The following is an 18,732-nucleotide window of genomic DNA, read 5'->3' on the forward strand; positions in this document are numbered from 1 at the left end:
CCTTACAAGGGGAGCAAAAAACCTAACTGACTTTAAGACTAAGCTTGATAAGTTTATGGAGGGGATGTTATGATGAGACTCCTACAGTGGCATGTAGCTGATCTGCATCTGTTAGCAGCAAATATCTCCAACAGCTGATGATGGGACACTAGATAGGGAGGTGTTGTGTTAGATCTTGCCCAAAAAGCTCAGGGCCTAATTGATCACCATATAGGGTTGGGAAGGAGATTCCCCCTCCCCCACCCCAAAATCAGATTGGCATTGACCTTGGTGTTTTTTGCCTTCCTTTGCATCACGAAGCACAGGTCACTTACAGATTTAAATTAGTGTCTCTGTAACTTGAAGTCTTTAAATCCTGATTTGAGGATGTCAGTAACTCAGCCAGAGGTTATGGGTCTGTTATGGGAGTGGGTGGGTGAGGTTCTGTGGCCTGCAATGTGCAGAAGGTCAGACTAGATAATCATGATGGTCCTTTCTGACATAGTCTGAGTTTCCCAACTGTAAAAGGACAATAACACCTCTCCTCACAGGAGTGTTGAGAAGATTGATTGATTGATTTTTTTTTTTTGAAGCACTCCAATATTATACCAATGAGCCCCATGAAGACATTTGTAATTTTTTTTTCAGTGCACGATTTGAATGGTGTGTTGTATATAAGACTAGGGCCATACATGGAATGAGAATAAAAAAAAATACTGAATAACTACTCATTCACTGAGGCAGGTATCTTGCAGAAAAAAATAGTATAAGATCATGTAATTAAAGCCATAAATGGATATTCACAACAGGGCTGAATTAAGGTTGCATAGTCAACCTTAAGTTTGGCATTTTTGAAAATTTGGTGCATGGCTTCTCAACCTTCATGGTTTGTTAGCATAATTTTTAATGTAATATCAACAAACTGGTTGTCAACACCCCCGCTCAAAAAAAAACCAAAAAAACCTTCATGCAACCTGTAATATTAGACGTTTTGGTTTCTGAGCTAGCTTGAGGAACAGCAGGATTATGAAGAAGAAAATCAAAGGGATTTTGTTGTGACTAAACAGATGCTAGAAAACAAAGTTCCCTTTGGCTGGCTCAATCCAGTTTCATTCAGTAAACTTTCTTAGATTAACAGATATTTTGATTGCTAAGAAGCGTTCATGTGTGTATTTCATTTAAAAGTTTATTACCTAGAAAACAGCATGTTCTTAACCCTCCCAAAATTCAAATGTGAGTGTTTATCATATACAAACACTATTCATTATTGTGCCACTTCTGTGTGCACTGTTGAGGCAGCTGTACTTTACTGATAGATGTGGTGGTTCCTGTCATGTTCCCATACTGTTGGTATGCTCAGCTAGTAAAGTCTGTAAACCGCTTTATTATCTATTTGGATGAAAGGTGCTTTATAAATGTAAGATCATTATCATTAAGTTAAAGTTACACATTGGATTTGTTCATTAATTATGAAATGTTTGGCTTTGTGAGCAAGTAATAGCTAGAACCCAATAACACTTGAAGTGCAGAAAATAAGTAGTCTGCTGACCTTTTTGCTCTGTGGTTAACTGTTACACATAGCTGCACGGTAAAGGTCCACCTATTCATCCATGCCATGTTTCTGTATGCTATCTCTTTCAAAACCTGTGGGCATTAGAATCAGCTGTATATCTTTTCCACTGGGAGGGTCTGCTCTTCAAGTAGATCTGTTCCCTGGCATTTTAAGGAATTTAGCCACATTCAGGTCTGCACTACAAGTACACTACATCGTATACGTGCTCCTTTTTTTGGCAGCAAAGGAATATGTGGGGATTTGAATTTTTTAAAATAGATGGATGCGTAGAAGAAGTGGCTAACCCTGAACTCAGTGCAGTGTTACCCAGACCATTGAATTTCACACACTAATTCTTGCCTCAAGCTCAATAATTTAATGGCGCTATCCTTTGAATGGGTGTGGGGTGTTTTTCTGAATGGGAAGTTTCTACCCTGTGTGACATCAACAATGTTAAATGAGAGAATTTTCCAGGCATATGCATTTTAATTTAATCACACAAACCCCATTAATCTGAGTCATGTGGTTAATTCCCTGTGCATAACAGACAAAATGAATGTCTTTTTCTTGTGCACATTAAAACAATTGAAATGCAAGGTGATGTATAAGTGCAAAGATATATATGCAAATGCTCGTATTAAAGGAATTTTTCTGAGATTCTTAATTTGGGTAAAACAATAAAATTCACAAATGCAGGAGAACAATAATTAGAGAGTAGTCTCTTCAGACTCTCCAAATATCTTCAGTTTTGGAGGCTGAATCTAAAATGCATAATAATATACAATTAGAACCAATATCTAATATGTTGGAATGTGGAATGGAATGTAAACAGAGTTGAGAAAGGAAGCCTAAGATAGCATTGACATATATAAAATATTAGGAGATTGAAAAAATTGGTATTGTTACCCACTTTTATTCATCTTCTAAGGTATGATAAAAGTGTATAAAAGAAGTAGAGAAGGCGTAAGAATGGGTAAGGCGTCTGTTCTCCCTGTCTCATAACACAAGAAAGGGAGACTTTCAATGAAATTAAATGTCAAATTCAAAACTTTTTCATGCTTTTTCAGCACTTAGACTGAAGAGCCAATTGCCACAGAAAGTCATTGAGGCCAAGAATTTAGCAAGATTTAGAAAAGGATTAGACACTTAAGTGGATCTCAGGAATATCCACAATTGTTATAATTTTGTAAGGAGTATATAAACCTCATGCTTTAGGGCTTAGGCTGATCTCTAATTGTTAGAGATCGGGATGAGACCTAATGTGGAGGGAAGATTATTGCAGGTCTACCTATTGCTGTGTTGTTAGACCTTCCTCTGAGGCATCTTGTATAATGTGGCCACTGTCAGAGGTAGGATGCTGAATTAGAAGCACCCTGAGTCTGGTCCATTATGGAAATTCCTGTGTTCTTATAATGTGCTATTAACTACATTCCTACATCTGACTCTTAATTTGATCTGTTTGTGTAGTTATCTTAAGCCACATGCATTTGCCATACTCCCAATTAGTAGAAGCCAAAACAGCTGAAAAAGTGAATTCTGTTTCTATTACCTCTCTTCAACCCACTTCCATTTATCTCAGAGAAAACAATATGAACAGTCATATTAAGTTCATTGTTTGCATCAAATTTAGTTTGTTTTTGATATCAATACCGAATGTTCATTAGAGTGTAAACATCTGGACATTTAAAGGCTATTAAAATCTACAGAATAGTATTAAAATACTTAACTGTGTATATAAAAGTTTAATTAAGCTAATATATTCATAATAGCTTTGTGTTCATACATACTTATGTTAACAACAAACGAAATCTTTTTAAAAGCATATTTCCACTTTTGTAGTTGGGATGGGTATAATTTTAGCATCACTTCACGTCGGGTATGTTTCATACAAGTTTCAGTAGGTCCTTCAGCCTGCACTGTGCCATTCAAAATGTGCCAAAATTGCAGGATACAGCTCACATTGTGTATGAGGCACTTCTTTGGTTCAGTGTGGATGCTTTTATACCATTAAGTTGCTTTCTAAGTTTCAGATCAGTTCGAATCCAGAATGGCAAAGGCAAAACTTTAATAAAACTCACCAGATTATTTTTTTAAGTCTATGGACTGTGCACAATTTGTAAGTAATCACTAAAATTCATGGGCTTGTGTTCAACCCAGACAATCTACCATGTGAACGGTTATCAAAAATTCATTATGAAAATCAAATGGAATAATGAAGATTACTTAAAGAATCACTGCCAAAAAACAGATGGCATAAAGCTTTGCTTTGAATTTTGGGGCAAGGGCCATGAATCAAAATACATTTCTCTCAAATTCTGGGTATTTTCTTTTTTTATGCTGAAACCTTAAAGTAGTGGAGTTCCGCATGATATGGGGTTTCTGTTGCAAAAGGTTGGCACATCTTAAGTGTCATATTCTCAACACACACATCATAACACCTGTAATTATTTTACCAAGCAGAATAGACTCTTAACTGAAAACATTTGGGTTAATTTCCCTTAATTAAGTCTTAAGGGAAAGGAGGTGACTCTTTGTTTGTATGTTTGTTTTTCTTTTTATCTTATTTTTAAACATTACAGCTGACTAATTTGTTCCCTTAGAAATGTCCCTTCTCCCTTTTTATTTCTCTAACACACTGCCATCTTATTGCAATGTTCCTCCTAGCACAGGAAGGATGCAATCTTTAATGCTGTTTGGTTTATTGGCTAAAGTGGGGTGTCACAGGAGCTGAAAGTTGCTATTCAGGAGCATATCCATCCTCTACTGGTCAAGCAAACAGCTTAAGGCAGCTCTGCCGTGACCACACAAGCCATGTTAAGCTGTGGCATCATATCAACCTTATAACAACTTATGCCTTATTTCAACCTAACTGTAGGGTAGACCAGAGCTTAATCCTGAAAGAGAAATCGCATGCTCTTTCTTTAACTGGTGGGTTTGGGGATAAAGGTTAAGTAAAACATAACTTTACTTTGCATAGCATTTTTCTCAAAATAGTTTATGGATTTAAATCAGTGATACTCCGACTGCGGCTTATAGGCTGCAAGTGGCTCTTTAAGTGTGTCTGTCGAATCTTTGCAGCACACAATATTAAAACACTGTGTGATTTAATTATTAACCAATGAGGATGGCTTTTACTATGTTGTTAACCAATTAAGTTGTCAACTTGCACTGTTGCTAATTTACTTGCTGTGAGAATAATACATTTAAAAAAACTATATATTTCCCCATGATATCGTTTAAATATGAATAGTACTACAGTAAATGAAACAATTAATTCACATTACTGTGGCTCTTTTGGGTAATTTGGATCACTAATTTGGCTCCTGAACCACTGAGATCTGAGTATTACTGAGTTAAATGAACTTGTGGGACTGGAAAAAGATTTATGTAGATCGATTAACTAGATATTTTAAATATATGATCTGTCTTGATTGATCTGTGTGAATGGAATTGTTACTTTTTGTTTTTAAACTGGTTAATGAAGCATATTTATTATTAAAAATATCTTGTACAAAAGTTGCCTGTTTATAATCTGTCTTTGGGTGTCTTGATTTGATATAAATGTATGGAGAAAGAGAAACAATAGACTGTTTAAATAGACTATATAAAAGCACCATTACGGAAGCACAGACCTCAGACTAAATTGCACTGTGAACAATATGAATTAAATAGTCCACAGATGTATTTCCAGTGACTTGAATCTGTCTCTGTTCTTCATTTCTAGTCTGGCATGGGTAAATGAAATTGTCCATGCTTTTCAAAACCAGCGGAGCCAGAGAGACCAGTGAATATTTCCTTACATATTTTTTTAAGTTTTGTTCCTTATTGTCTAAAAAGATACATGGTCTGTTCTTAGTACCCTGGGAATATGACTGCGTTATAAATGTGTCACCTACCAACTTACTGAGTCATATTATGAGCCACCATGTTTTGACATGAATCCTAGAAGGTTTGACTTCAGACATGCTGTTCTCCTTTTTGCATTTTTTGACACAGTAACATTACTCATAAAATTTCTGTTGGGAGCAAAACTTCTGTGAATGGAAAAAACACATTTCAGTTGTAACAGGGGACCCAAAATATCTAACCTTCCCACTTATTAAAGCTGTGCAAAATTGTGACAACTTTTCATACTATGTACAGTTTTCCACTATTCTAGGTGACTCTGCACTCAAATTGTTTGCACTAAGTTAAATTAAATCTTTCACATTTTCAATGAAAAATAGTTTGAATTTTAAAGCCATTTCTTCCTGGAAGTGGTGGTCCTCTTTGGCTCCGAAATGGGTTGCTTTTGTCCACCTTATAAGTGATTAAAAATGACATTATGTAGGAATGGTTTTGGTGAAACCGTTCGTAACAAAGGCCTCAATCCTGCAAATAATGTTAAGCATGTGAAGTCAATAGCACTGCTTATGTGCATAATATTAATCACCTGCCTAAGTGTTTACAGATTTGAGGCCAAAATGTGGGAGAGGAAGGAACGCCTCAGATTTTGAGGAGTTTTATCTTTTGTTGTGTGTTTCACAATTCTCTCTGCTACACATTATATGCTTCTGGTGAGCCTTGCCATGTCCTTACAAATCTGTCCACGATATACAATTCATTGTGAAGGCATGATGTATAAAATATCTATGAGAAGATAAGATGGCCTGTTAATTTTTTTTTTAAATATTTTGACTAATTGTTTTTGTTTCTTTACTGTCCTCCTAGGAACTAACTTCACCCTTGCAGAACTAGGAATCTGTGAGCCCTCTCCCCATCGAAGTGGCTACTGCTCAGACATAGGAATACTTCATCAAGGCTATTCCTTGAGTACCGGTTCAGATGCTGACTCAGACACAGAGGGAGGAATGTCTCCAGAGCATGCTATAAGGCTGTGGGGGAGAGGGATAAAATCCAGGCGCAGTTCCGGTCTGTCAAGTCGTGAAAATTCAGCCCTTACACTGACTGACTCTGACAATGAAAATAAGTCAGATGAGGAAAACGGTAGGCCTGTTTCTTGAATATATGTTTTAATATATATCTATAAGAACATAGGGTGGTACTTTTTGCATATAAATGAGTCACTTAAGTTCTTACTTTTCCTTGTCCATTTGCCTTAAAAAAATAAACAAAAGTAAATTAAAAAAATTAATTTTTACCAGAAATGACAGAAGAAATTATTATATAATGTAGTATGTATTTTAAATAAAACGTAATTGAATGGTGCTCTTATTCTCCATAGCAAAGAATGTGATTTGAAAAAACATGACCTATATCTAGAAATATTTTATTTGTAGGTATTTACAGGTGGCTTTTAATGGCAGCCTGGGTTTTCTCTTAAAGATGTTCTCAGAATACCACCTTATTTTATACTTTAATTTACAGACAGCAATGCTTCATGTCTATTACTGAAGAGGAAACTTGGAGCAGATTGTGGAATTTAATAATGACAAGTGTGAAGAAACTTGTCAGGATTTTTTTTCTTATATATGATTTTTACCCACAGTGTGAAATAAGGTTAATAGTTTTTAACTTAATATTAATTCACAGTCAATAGGACTCTTGTTCAGATGTTCTCATGAAACTTTGAAAGCGTTATCTGAATCTCAGATTTCTAAGCTCTTAATGGTAAGTACATGCAAGGTTTTATAATGCAAATGTATGTATCAGAGTGACTCAAAAAGATATGTATATATCTGTTTAGTATAGATTCTTAGCTGTTTAATTTAAAAATAAAAATTAAAAGGTAAATTACATAATGCAGAACCCATGTAGGACAAAACACATGGGCAATGATTTGTTGTGAATAAAAACTACATTAAGCTAACTACCACGTGCGAAATGTTTTAAAAAATTAGTTAAAATTCATATAAAACCATTTAAAACTCATTTCTCATCGATGTTCTGAGTCTACTTTAAAAAAAATGCCTAGCTATTGAAGATGACTTGTTATGGATAGCAATGCAGTACCTGCCTTCAATAATTCTCCACACTAAGATGTGAATAAGGCAGGAGTGTATAAGCTGAAGTCACTCTGGAAAAACAAACAAAAAACAAAAAAAACAAACAAAAAAACCCCACCCAAAACAATCAAGCTTTATTCTGAAATAAGCTATTTTGGAGAGATAAAGAGGAATCACAAGAATAGTGTTCTACTGTGGCATCAGTAGAAACATTCAAGGCAACTGCTTGATGTCAGCTACTATGATTGACTCCCTGCCATGTTATCTGGGGATTTTAAATTTATGGTGTGTTGGCACATTCAGCACCTTCAGGTATTTATCTGAAAAGGACTTTTATTTTATTTTAAGCAAAGTGGATATTCAGCCTCCCCCTCCCCCCGCCAATTTCAGCAGTGCCAATATGTTAGGACTTGAAATGAAAGCAGTTAAATGTTAAAGAAGATGAACAAAAAACAAATGAAACGTCTCAAAATTTTAGAAATATATGACCAAGTTAGACTTAAAGAGTCAAATTTAGCACTCAGTAGATACATGCAACTCTTGCTGATTTCAGGAGAAATAGCAGACATGTATTTGAGGGAAGAAGTTAGCCCATAATCTTTGTACTTCCATGAATATTGTCGCATGCATTTCTTCATCAAAGTATACGGGATTGTGTATTTAATAGTAATGGCAGATACTAGGAATGGAAATAACCAAAATGTTAAAAATTATATGTGTGTAAAAATACACTGACTCACTCTACTATTTGGTAAACTTGCGTACTCTCACGCATAAAATATATTCACTTAATGGCCTGACCCAGAATCCATTGGAAGACCATAAAACAACTCCCATTGACTTCAATAGGCTTTGGAAAAGTCCCAATAATTGTTTCAAATGAGTGAACTGACTAAGAAAGTTCTCTTTCCAGTACTATTAAAGCTCAAAGATTGAGTTTGAGTCTACCCCTGCTGAGGTCAATGGCAGTTTTAATATTGACCGTGGTGGAAGCAACATATTGGGATTTGCTTGTGAACACTTTTCACCCTGAGAGTTACCTCTATCTATCTAATCTATCCATAAAATGCATTTCAAAAAGGTAGTTTTTCAAACTGTGATGTTCATCAAAACAGGAAGCATGCTATAAAATGAAGTACAAGACAAAGTATATCAGATTCACTTTTGAATGTACGTTATTAGCATTTTATTTAGTAAGGCTTTTGTGATGATAAATGTTTCCATATGGTTGGCTGTAAAATATTCACACAGATGTGAAATGTCTATTATACAAGCGGAGGTGTTAACTTAAGTAAACTTCAGTCTCCCTCTCTGACAAATCCTGTTTAGCTTAAAAAAAAAATCAGTTACTTTTCACATCACCAATTTTATGAAGTTTGGGAATATATTATCATATAGATTGACAGGTACCCCACTAGGATTCAGCACCACTGCCTGGAAACTTACAAAGCTATCATTAATTTCTTTCACTTTTGCCCAGCATTGGTTTCCTACATAATAAACACTGTGTCCTCCAGAACCAAATCAATAACCTGTTAGATATGCTTCTCTTAAAGAGGAAGTAACAAGAATCTACACTTCAAGAGAAATGCACTCTCCAGTACAGTTTCAGGAGTCACAGGCATAAAACAAGACATTTCTTGGTATGGAATTTTTATACTTTGCCCCTAACCAAATTAGTTGAACTCTTGATGCATAGATTTCACTGAGTTTATTTAAAGCACTGCATGCCCTTTTTCTTGACATGGTTCAGCTGCTTTATTGCAATACACTATTACAACTTTAAAATGGTGACATTTTTGATACTGAGATGCTAATCACAAATTCTGTCATTCCACTTCAAAATAATAAACTGTGTCAATTTTCTTTTAATATTAAATCAATGTTGGTACTTCTCGGTACATTTCCAAGTCGTACAGAGGAAGCTTAATTGCTATAAATCACACTAATATTACTATTTTCAACATTTCTGCTAATTCAAATCCATTTACAAGGCTTAGGACTATTTTTGTTTTCACTTTTAGAGTTGGTATGATTGAACATTATCTTAAACTAGAATTGTGTGAGCCTTGAATTAGCAGGTTTGAAATGCATATTGATAAATTGAAATAATTTAATGTAAATTCTTTTAAATTTGCTGATTTACTTGGGTAGAAACTTATTTCTGACAAAACAGGATATAAAAAAAGGGGTTGCTTTTTCAACTCTATCTATTTTTACAGTCCTGACACTTTTTTTTCAATATATTATCCTAGAATTTAATATCACATCTTGAAATGTAACTTTTATAATGCTGTCTGTAACTTGTGTGATCCCTTGTAAGAGAGGCATCCAACAAGAATGTGAATATGTAAGGGTAAACAATACAAGGCTCTTATAACCATGATCAACTGGATTCAGAGCTTCTGGTTACTTGAATAATTATAGGTGTTCATCCAAAAAACGTACAGCAGACGTTTATAAAGAAGCTTGATTTATCTCACACCTGGTGTGCCTTATGCTAGGTAGGCAAAAAGAGTCAGTTTTGGGAACGCACAGGTTGCGGGGTACATACTCAAATTTATCAGAGCTCCAAAGTTTTCTGTTCTCCTGGTGCTCTGCTAGTTGCGTCTAATCTACAGGGGACACTATTTAAAGTCAACATTTGCTGACAGTGACTTCACCATTAAGTGGCAATAATAGTATCTCACATAATCCTGGGCGAATGGTGATTTATAATAGTAACCCGTGTAGAAAAAAGTTTACCATGGAGGGTGGGTGTTAATACAGGGATTTTGTTAGTTGAGAAAGGTGGGTTTGAAGTGATGCTGTCTTCCCCAGAACAACATTGGAGATGCTCAAATCCCAACCTATGCCACATGAGTTTGGTTAGGGCCAGGTTCTGTCACTCTTACTGATGCTTAGTCACAAATTGCTCACTAATGTACAACTTAGCATGTATAAAAGAGTAGAATCTGCCCCTTACAATATATGGGTCAGATGGTACAATCAGTGTCTCTCCATTAAAATCTTCTTAAGTGATGCTACTTTATACATCTGAAGAGCAGGCTAATTTAACCCTACATTAGTTACAGAATTAGGCCTATACTCACATAAGACCTCACTGAGAATACATGAGTACAAGCTGCATATTTGTGCCTTTACATTCTATGTTGTGAAAATATGACTGACTTTAGAAGTAGGTCGGCTTGTAATGGAAACTAATGTAAAGCTGTTTAAACGAAAAGGATCACTCATTAGCTTGGTATATGAATATTGTAAATTGATGAATAAATCCTAAATGAACTTTTAATTACCATCCCCATCTCCTCCAAAAGCCATTCTAATTGTGGCTTCTTTTTAAAAAGACAGATGAGGTTGTGATCAGATGGAGGGTACAAGGCTCTACTGGACTAAAACACTGATTTGCCATGAATTGCATTTGTGGGTGTTGCAACTTATTTATTCTGCCTTGCAACTGTCCAGTGTGGCTCTTTATGCCAGCCAGGAATTGTTGAAGTAGAGCAGTGCACTGACCAGCTCTTTCATACCCAGAGCTGCAAGGGAAGATGGGGTGGAATTTGCTACCTTCACTCTATGCTCCATGAACATTTTCCAGCACAGGGGAAATCTTCAGCTAGCTGGTTGTCAAAAGAATGACAGGAGACATTAGATACGAGTTTAATCAGGCCGCAACTTTATTATTAGATGTCTGGGACTAATCAGGCGGATAAAATGTGCAGGTGAAAACCCCACAATTCACAGGGAGGGGGGTGAGTGCTTTTCTCTCTCTCTCTCTCTCTCACACACACACACACACACACACACACACACACACACACACACACACACACACACCCCTTTCTGTTCATGTCCCTCTAGCAGATCCACTGCTGGGCACCTCCAATTCCAGGTGGGGGGCTTCCACTAGCTTCCCCCCCCCTTCATCCAGGTCCCTCCAGCAATTCCCTTGCTGGGACCATACTGACCACGCCCCCTTGTAGGAGGGGTTAAGGTGAACTATAATGTTCGGGGGGGGGGGATGACTTCCTGCTGTACCAATCAGAGGAGTCCCCAATTGCTCCCGGCTTGCTCAACTACCAAGCACCTCTTCTTAATTACTTTTCCAAGCCATTTATCCATTCTTTTGTGCCTTAATTTGTGGAGTACTTGCACTGAAAATCCACTATACACTTAAAGAATTGCGACATATCGCCTACTGCCCATCATGCTATGCATGAACAGAGCCCACCTGAGCCTGCTGCGAGGAAGGTGAGAAAACCCCCATGGCACCTGGCCAATATGGTGGTAAGGAAAAAATTCCTTCCCAGCAGCCCTTAACGGGGCAGCTAGCATAATGCCCATAGCAGATATAGCAGCATATTTGTGACCTAAATGTGACCAGCATATTTGTGACCTAAATAGGGCAGGGGTGCTGCCTAGCCTGTTCAGGGTGAATGAAAGGAGGGGCCAGACCCAGGCTGACCTTTTTAAACCCCTCATTCCTAGGTGGCGAATCATCCACCACGCTGACTGCTTTTCCAGCAGTTTTACGTCTCCTCTCCTCCCCCAAGCCAGAAAGCATTGCTTTCTCTTCTCTTGGTCAGCCAGACAAACCCTCCCCTCCCCTCCCCCGCCCCACTTAAAGTGCAGGGTGGTGATTATAGCAGTTTTATGACCCATTTGCATCCCTGAAGCAATGTAAATTGTCTACTATTCAGGTTCTTATAGAATGCCCAACTCTATGGTATTTAAAGGCTAGGCTCTGACCCACAATTACTGATTGTGTTGTGGAATGTTTTATTGATCAGCTAATGAAGAGATTAGAGGTAGGGAGCAACATGGAATTACTCAAGATTCAGTATTTTGAGATAAAATGAAGCCAGTGAATTAAGTGCTTCAACAAAATTATAATAAGCAAAATGGGTGGTGAAAAAGGAATTAACTAACCTATCAAGGTCTTTCCTGGTAAGTAGTTTTTTGAACCAAGTAACATTTTATAAGCACTTTGTCTATGTATCAGTAAGGTAGGTAATTATTAAAAGAGAGGTCAACTGGCACTATGACAGCAAGTCAGTGTTGTGTTTTGGGATGGAGTTGGAACAACCGTGTCAATGGTATGGACTAGGAGTGCGAAGCAGCATACACTTTTCTATGTAGCACCTTAATTGCAGGTACCTGATACTATCATTGGGAACAGCAGGACATAACACAAAATGATATTTTTTCATTGCTATGTTGTGTTAAATGTATTGAAGGCTTCTACAGTAATGTAACTAAAATATCAAATATTTCAATTTTTTTGAAGTAACTTCTTTCTCTCAGCTTTACATTTATATGTCAGAAGGTAAATGAAATCAGTTTTATGGGCAGAGGAGACCTCTCAGGACTCAAGTTATATTATTAAGGTAAAGAGTCAGACTACCAAAGTGACAGATAAAATTGTATCTAAGTTGTAGTGGCCCTCAATTTTAGAGAGAGAGAGAGGAAGGAATAGGGAAGAACAAAAAGCATGGGAAATAAACCTGTATCAAATTTCCATAGAGCAAGGAAATATTTCAATGTTGTATGGTAATCTGTGCCTAAATTTTAAATGCATCTGCTATGAGATTCATGATTTAAAATAATTACTATATAGATAAACAAGGACCTGCAGAAAATGACTCTGAAAATCAGTCCATCATTAAATTAAAGGGCAGATTGTGGCTTTAAGCCCCAGGTTACATTTTATGGGGCATGAGTTGAGAGGCTGCAGTCAGCAGACCCTGAGAGAGTTCTGAAGTGTCGCGTAGAACTCTTGCCAGCATCCGTGGATCTCACACAGTTGAGTTACAGTTTTGTCATCCATTTAGAGTGCAACGTGGGATATGAACCCTTAGCCCTGACCTCTCCCAACTCCTCTGCGGATTGTACTCCCTATTTCTGATGGAAAATGGTTTCTTCACAGGATCACACACAAACAGTACATCCTTGTGGGACCAACCGTTAACTGGTTGGGAGAATCCCAAAGGGTGAAAAATTTTCAGGATCATTATCCATCAACACTAAACATGTCAAACCCTGTGGGATGTAGGACTCCACCAGCCCCCGTTTACCTATATTTTTTGTCTTCCCTTTCCCTTCTTATTTTTTAAATTGTTTAAAAGTTTGAATTTTTCTTTCATGGAACCAATAAGGTAAGTTTACATCGCTTATTGTAACATCACTATCAAAGCCTAGCAAAATGGAAGACAGATTTGGTACAGAAATCATATTTTTGTTTTGTACTGCAGAGGGTTTATTACATGAGCATAAGAGGGCAAATAATTTTTAAAAATCCCTTATGTCCTTTTAAAATTCTTTTAAAGCTCACAGTATTAAATGCTACAGTTAAGCATGTAATGCCACTATCGTATATTCTAAATCTGTAAAGAAATTCACTCACATAAAGTAACCTAAGTTGGTACTGACCTTGTTTTTTGTTGCTGTCTCAATCAAAAATAGAATGAACACCTCAATTCGACATTTTCCCAAGATAATTGGAATCAGAGACTTCTGTTTATGCTCAAAAACAAAAGATAAAATGTTACCAGATGGGGAAAATGTAGAGAGAACAGGTCAAGATTTAGGGCTCTACAACTGAGATGTTTTACTTATTTTCACTGTCTTGATCTTGGGCATGTTGCTCTCAATATTGTTTTCCTTGCATTTTTGTTCAACTTTATATTTCTGATTTCCTAAGTTGTACATAGAAGGTTATGGTGAAAGTGTGGCTTCTACTCTGTAAAAATGATTTTTGAGATTCCGTGTTTGTGTCTCTGAATGGTTTGCCCGGTTCACAGTTAGAGATTTTCTCTTAACTGTCATCCCCGAAAACTTTGAGACCTGAAAGCCAAGCAGATTTCTCTTGGTGCTCATCAATAGTAAAGATTCTGCAAGTGGAACTTAGTTAACAATTCTGTATTTGATATAAATGTGTTAATAGGACCACTGCAGACAGGGGTGCTGGAACAGTTTGTAAAGTGGGGGTGCTGAGAGCCATTAAACCAAACTGTAAACCCTGTATATACTGGAAACTACTTTAAGCCAAGGAGTTTGGCAGCAGTCCTAATTCCAGCACCTATGACTGCAGATGCTGGAGAGTGAACTGGAGTCTTAAGTACTAAAAAAAGGAAAAAGTAGGGGTTGTTGGGGGATACTTAGTAAAGTGAGCAGATCTAAATGGGAATAGATGAGGGAAGCAGATCTGTGAAATGTACAATTTTTACATATGCACTTTTCTCTTCATAGGCTCATTTTAAAGATGCATGAACTAGCAGTAAGATAATATACACTTTACATCCACTTTACATCCAGGAGCAACAAGAAAGCTGTAGATTTAATGTAAGATTTGAAGTATAATATTGATTTGAACAGGTGAGAAGAGTGTAAAACAAACCCAAACAAACTAGAAGTGTCCAATTGACCTGCAGGGCAATCACATATGCCAAGGCGGAGAGCCTGCAGAGTTGTGCCCAGATCTTTCATTTAGTAGTGCAGCTTGACTCCCCTCCCCACACAGAAACAAGTTTTGTTCCTGGAGAGCAATGGGAAGAGGTGCCCCAGAACTAAATTTTCTTAGATCTGCCAGAGGTTCGAGGCCATCCCAGAGAGAAGATCTGGCCCAGATTAGCGCATATTCACAAAATGGAGGCCCAGAAGAGGATTTTTAAAAAGATAATGCAAGAAGTGCTGATGTGTATGGGCATGGAAATACTTTATCTGTACTTTAGGAAAGCTTGTGAAGTACTTCTTAAATGACAAATTTAAAAGGTCATCAAGAATGGTATCAAAGCTCAGCTGCTTAAGTGGATCCAATTTTGATTTGATCTCAAAACCCAAGGGCGCTTCTGAGAGGAAGCAGTTTGGGAATGAGGGAATCGACTAGCAGAGGTGACTTAAGGACTTAACACTGATCATCTACAGTTTTGTTCAGGTAAGTGGCTTATGCAACTCAATGCAGAGAAAGGCAAGGTAATGAAGTTGGGCACAAAAAATGAAGCAAGCGCGCTCGGCCGCGTTCTCTCTCTCTCTCTGTGTATATAACACACACGCACGCACACAATGGTCACAAGCTTTAAAACACTGAGCAAGAGAAGGCTATGAAGTACTAGTTGATAAAATCAAAGACAGTTTTCTCAGGTTTAAAAGAGACCCAGTAACCCTTTGGTGCAGACCAATGCTGAACAAATACAAGTGGTGGTAAATATCCAAGCATGTCAAAGGAGCTAGGTAGATGACATCTGGAATACAGTGCTCATTTATACATAGCAAAGGAATGTTACGCATGGTGCAGTAGCAACGCCTACATTTATGTTGACTGAGACTTTACAATAATAACCCATGTAGTTCAGGTTTCAGAGGGGTAGCTGTGTTAGTCTGTATCAGTAAAAACAACGAGGAGTCCTTGGGGCACCTTATAGCTTGTTGCTTATAACCAGAACACAAATTATTCTGCAGTTGTGGAATTTCCTATAGAATTCACTCCCTGCCTCAGAATTGTGCTCCAGAATCTGAGCTTTCATTTAAAAAAAAATTTAAACTAGACATTTTGATTGCAAAGGAAACCTCGAAGGTGTGAATTACAGTAGAACCCTCAGAGCTACGAACACCTCAGGAATAGATATTGTTCATAATTCTGAACAATACAATATGGTGGTTCTTTCAAAAGGTTACAACTGAACATTTACTTAATGCAGCTTTGAGACTTTACTATGCAGAAGAAAAATGTTGCTTTTAACCATCTTAACTTAAAAGAAACAAGCACAGGAACAGGTTTCAGAGTAGCAGCTGTGTTAGTCTGTATTCGCAAAAAGAAAAGGAGTACTTGTGGCACCTTAGAGACTAACAAATTTATTAGAGTGTTTTGTAGTAATTTACATTTAACACAATACTGTACTGTATTTGCTTTTTTGTGTCTGCTACTGCCTGCGTACCTCCTGTTCCAAATGACGTATGTCATTGACTGCTCAGTTTGCAATTCTGAGGCATAAGTGTAAAATGATTTAAGTGTCATCTGGTGTCTCCTGGGAGTCTGACACCATAGCTCTGATAACTGTGGGCTGCTCCATTCATTTCAATGCCTCTGTAATTCTACAAAAAGAAAAGAGTACTTGTGGCACCTTAGAGACTATCAAATTTATTTGAGCTTAAGCTTTCGTGAGCTACAGCTCACTTCTCACGAAAGCTTATGCTCAAATAAATTTGTTAGTCTCTAAGGTGCCACAAGTACTCCTTTTCTTTTTGCAAATATAGATTAACACGGCTGCTACTCTGAAACCTGTAATTCTACAGTATGGCATTTTCCCAAGATGCCATGGAATTCCCCATTTTGCTGTTGCCAGGATCACCGTATTTTTTTCTTTCTGTTTTTATTGCAGCCACCTCTTCCTCTGAAAATTTTCCTACAAGAGGAAGCCTTACCTGTGTTTTTGCAAGGCGCAAGAGTGGGAATAAAGGATATTTCATGGTGATAGAGTAAATTTAAGGTTGTCATGGAATTTAGAGGGTCCTGCTACAGAATTTAGGAGTTGTTACCATGAAATTTGTTCACTTTGGGTACTTCTACATGGCAATAAAAGATGCAAGGTACAGCTGTGGCTGGCCCGAGTCAGGTGACTCAAGCTTGGACTGGGGTCTATAGAATTGCTCGGGCTGAGACACACTCCTGGAGGGGAGAAAACTGTTTATTGCAATGTAGACATACCTTTTGTGTCCTAGAATAAAGAATATCCTAGTTATAAATTCATCATACATTTAACTGTTTGTGCACATGTTTTCCATGCTTCACCCTCTGCCTTAGATTTTATTAGTTGTGATTTTTTTTTTCTGCTTTGGGTTTGTAACAAATTCAAAACTGAATGTTGTGTTTGAATGACCTTTGATGAACCACTGGCTTTGCAATGAATTAGTAAGTTATTAGGAACTTGTAACAAAAGCCATTACAATAGAACCTCACTAATTATCACTTCCATGATCCCATCAGCCCTATACTTTTTTTCATTAAACCTTTCAGCTTCACCCCACTTCTTGTCTTAGATATGTGGTGGCAAAAATGCTCGACACTATTTGTGAGTGGGAAGAGACATGCCCTCCATATGTTTGAATCTATGTACAGAGGATCAGCTCATTTGTGACCTTTTAAGCTTGAATGTCACATCTCATTATATTGTTTTGGTGGGTGGTGCTATTGCATGTTGTCTTCCAAATTCTTTTTCTTAGTTTAGTATGCGAACAGTTGTGTTGGAAAGACCTGCTGTGGTAGTGTCACAGTTATGCAAGGTTCAGTATACAGGCAGTGGTCTTTGGATACTGGCCTGTAATATGGGTGTCTTCTTCAACTCGGACCTCTCTGGGTCCTCAGATCCAAACTATGTCTGTCTTGCAGGTTATTTTTGCATAACATCTCTAAGATTAGGCCTTTCAGCTGGAGCCCATTCACACAGCTAAAACTCTCATCTGGGTTCTCATCGTCTAGCATCTTGATTACTGCAACAAACTCTCTGACCTTGACAAATGTGATCTTGTCCTACTCATGTACACTTAGAATGCAGCTGCAACCATCTTTTTCCTAGCTTGTTGCTTTGACTATGTCACCCCTCTCATTGAATCCCACTACCAGCTTCTTGTTCTGTCATATCAGACATAAGTGACTTGTCTTTTTTCAAGGCCATTCATGGCCTATGCAAGCCTTGATATCATCTCTCTGCTGAGAGAAGTTCAGGCAGGCCTTTGTGGGAACTGGGCATTGGTTTGAGCTGAGATTACTGGGGGGGGGGGGGTTGCCAACATGCTGTTTGAGTATCTCTGTTGTACAACTTGTGAATATGCAGGGCTGAGAGTAACTACATTTCTTATAGGTACTGTCATATTGCAACCCACCTGATGTGGGGGGAGCTAAGGGTTGGGGTGTGGGGGGCTTAGGAGTCAGGGATGGGAGCTTGGGGGTGCAGGTGTCAGGGATGGGTTGTGGGGGGGGCTCTGGGAAGGCTGTTGGGGTGTGTGTGGATGGGTGTAGGAATCTGGGCAGGTGTATATGTGTGAGGAGCTTAGGGCAGGGGCTTAGGGGGGGTGTGGAGGGGGAAGTCCCAGGGGGCTGGGGACTGGGACTGGGCCTGTCCCAGTTGCAGCTGGGTTACCTAGATGGTGGAAGGGTCCCTGCCCCACACTGTCCCTGCCCCTGCCCCTGCCCCTGCCAAGGGAGCTGTGGACCAACAAGGGTCACCAGCAGCTAAATGCAAAATAGCGGGACTGCCGCAG

At 38.0% G+C, this 18,732-nt stretch overlaps 1 protein-coding gene across 5 annotated transcripts in view; it reads left to right on the forward strand.

Annotated features, from left to right (window-relative positions):
* TENM2 (teneurin transmembrane protein 2) overlaps window positions 1-18,732 on the forward strand; it is a 963,219-nt gene that overhangs the window by 206,376 nt on the left and 738,111 nt on the right. For all 5 annotated transcript variants that reach the window (XM_038413789.2, XM_043490999.1, XM_043491001.1 and 2 more), the window contains exon 3: window positions 6,242-6,517. In XM_038413789.2, coding sequence (XP_038269717.1) covers window positions 6,242-6,517 — 276 coding nt within the window. The remainder of the gene's footprint in view (window positions 1-6,241; window positions 6,518-18,732) is intronic.

This window comes from Dermochelys coriacea, chromosome 8 (genome assembly GCF_009764565.3).
Source record: "Dermochelys coriacea isolate rDerCor1 chromosome 8, rDerCor1.pri.v4, whole genome shotgun sequence".
NCBI lineage: Eukaryota > Metazoa > Chordata > Testudines > Dermochelyidae > Dermochelys > Dermochelys coriacea.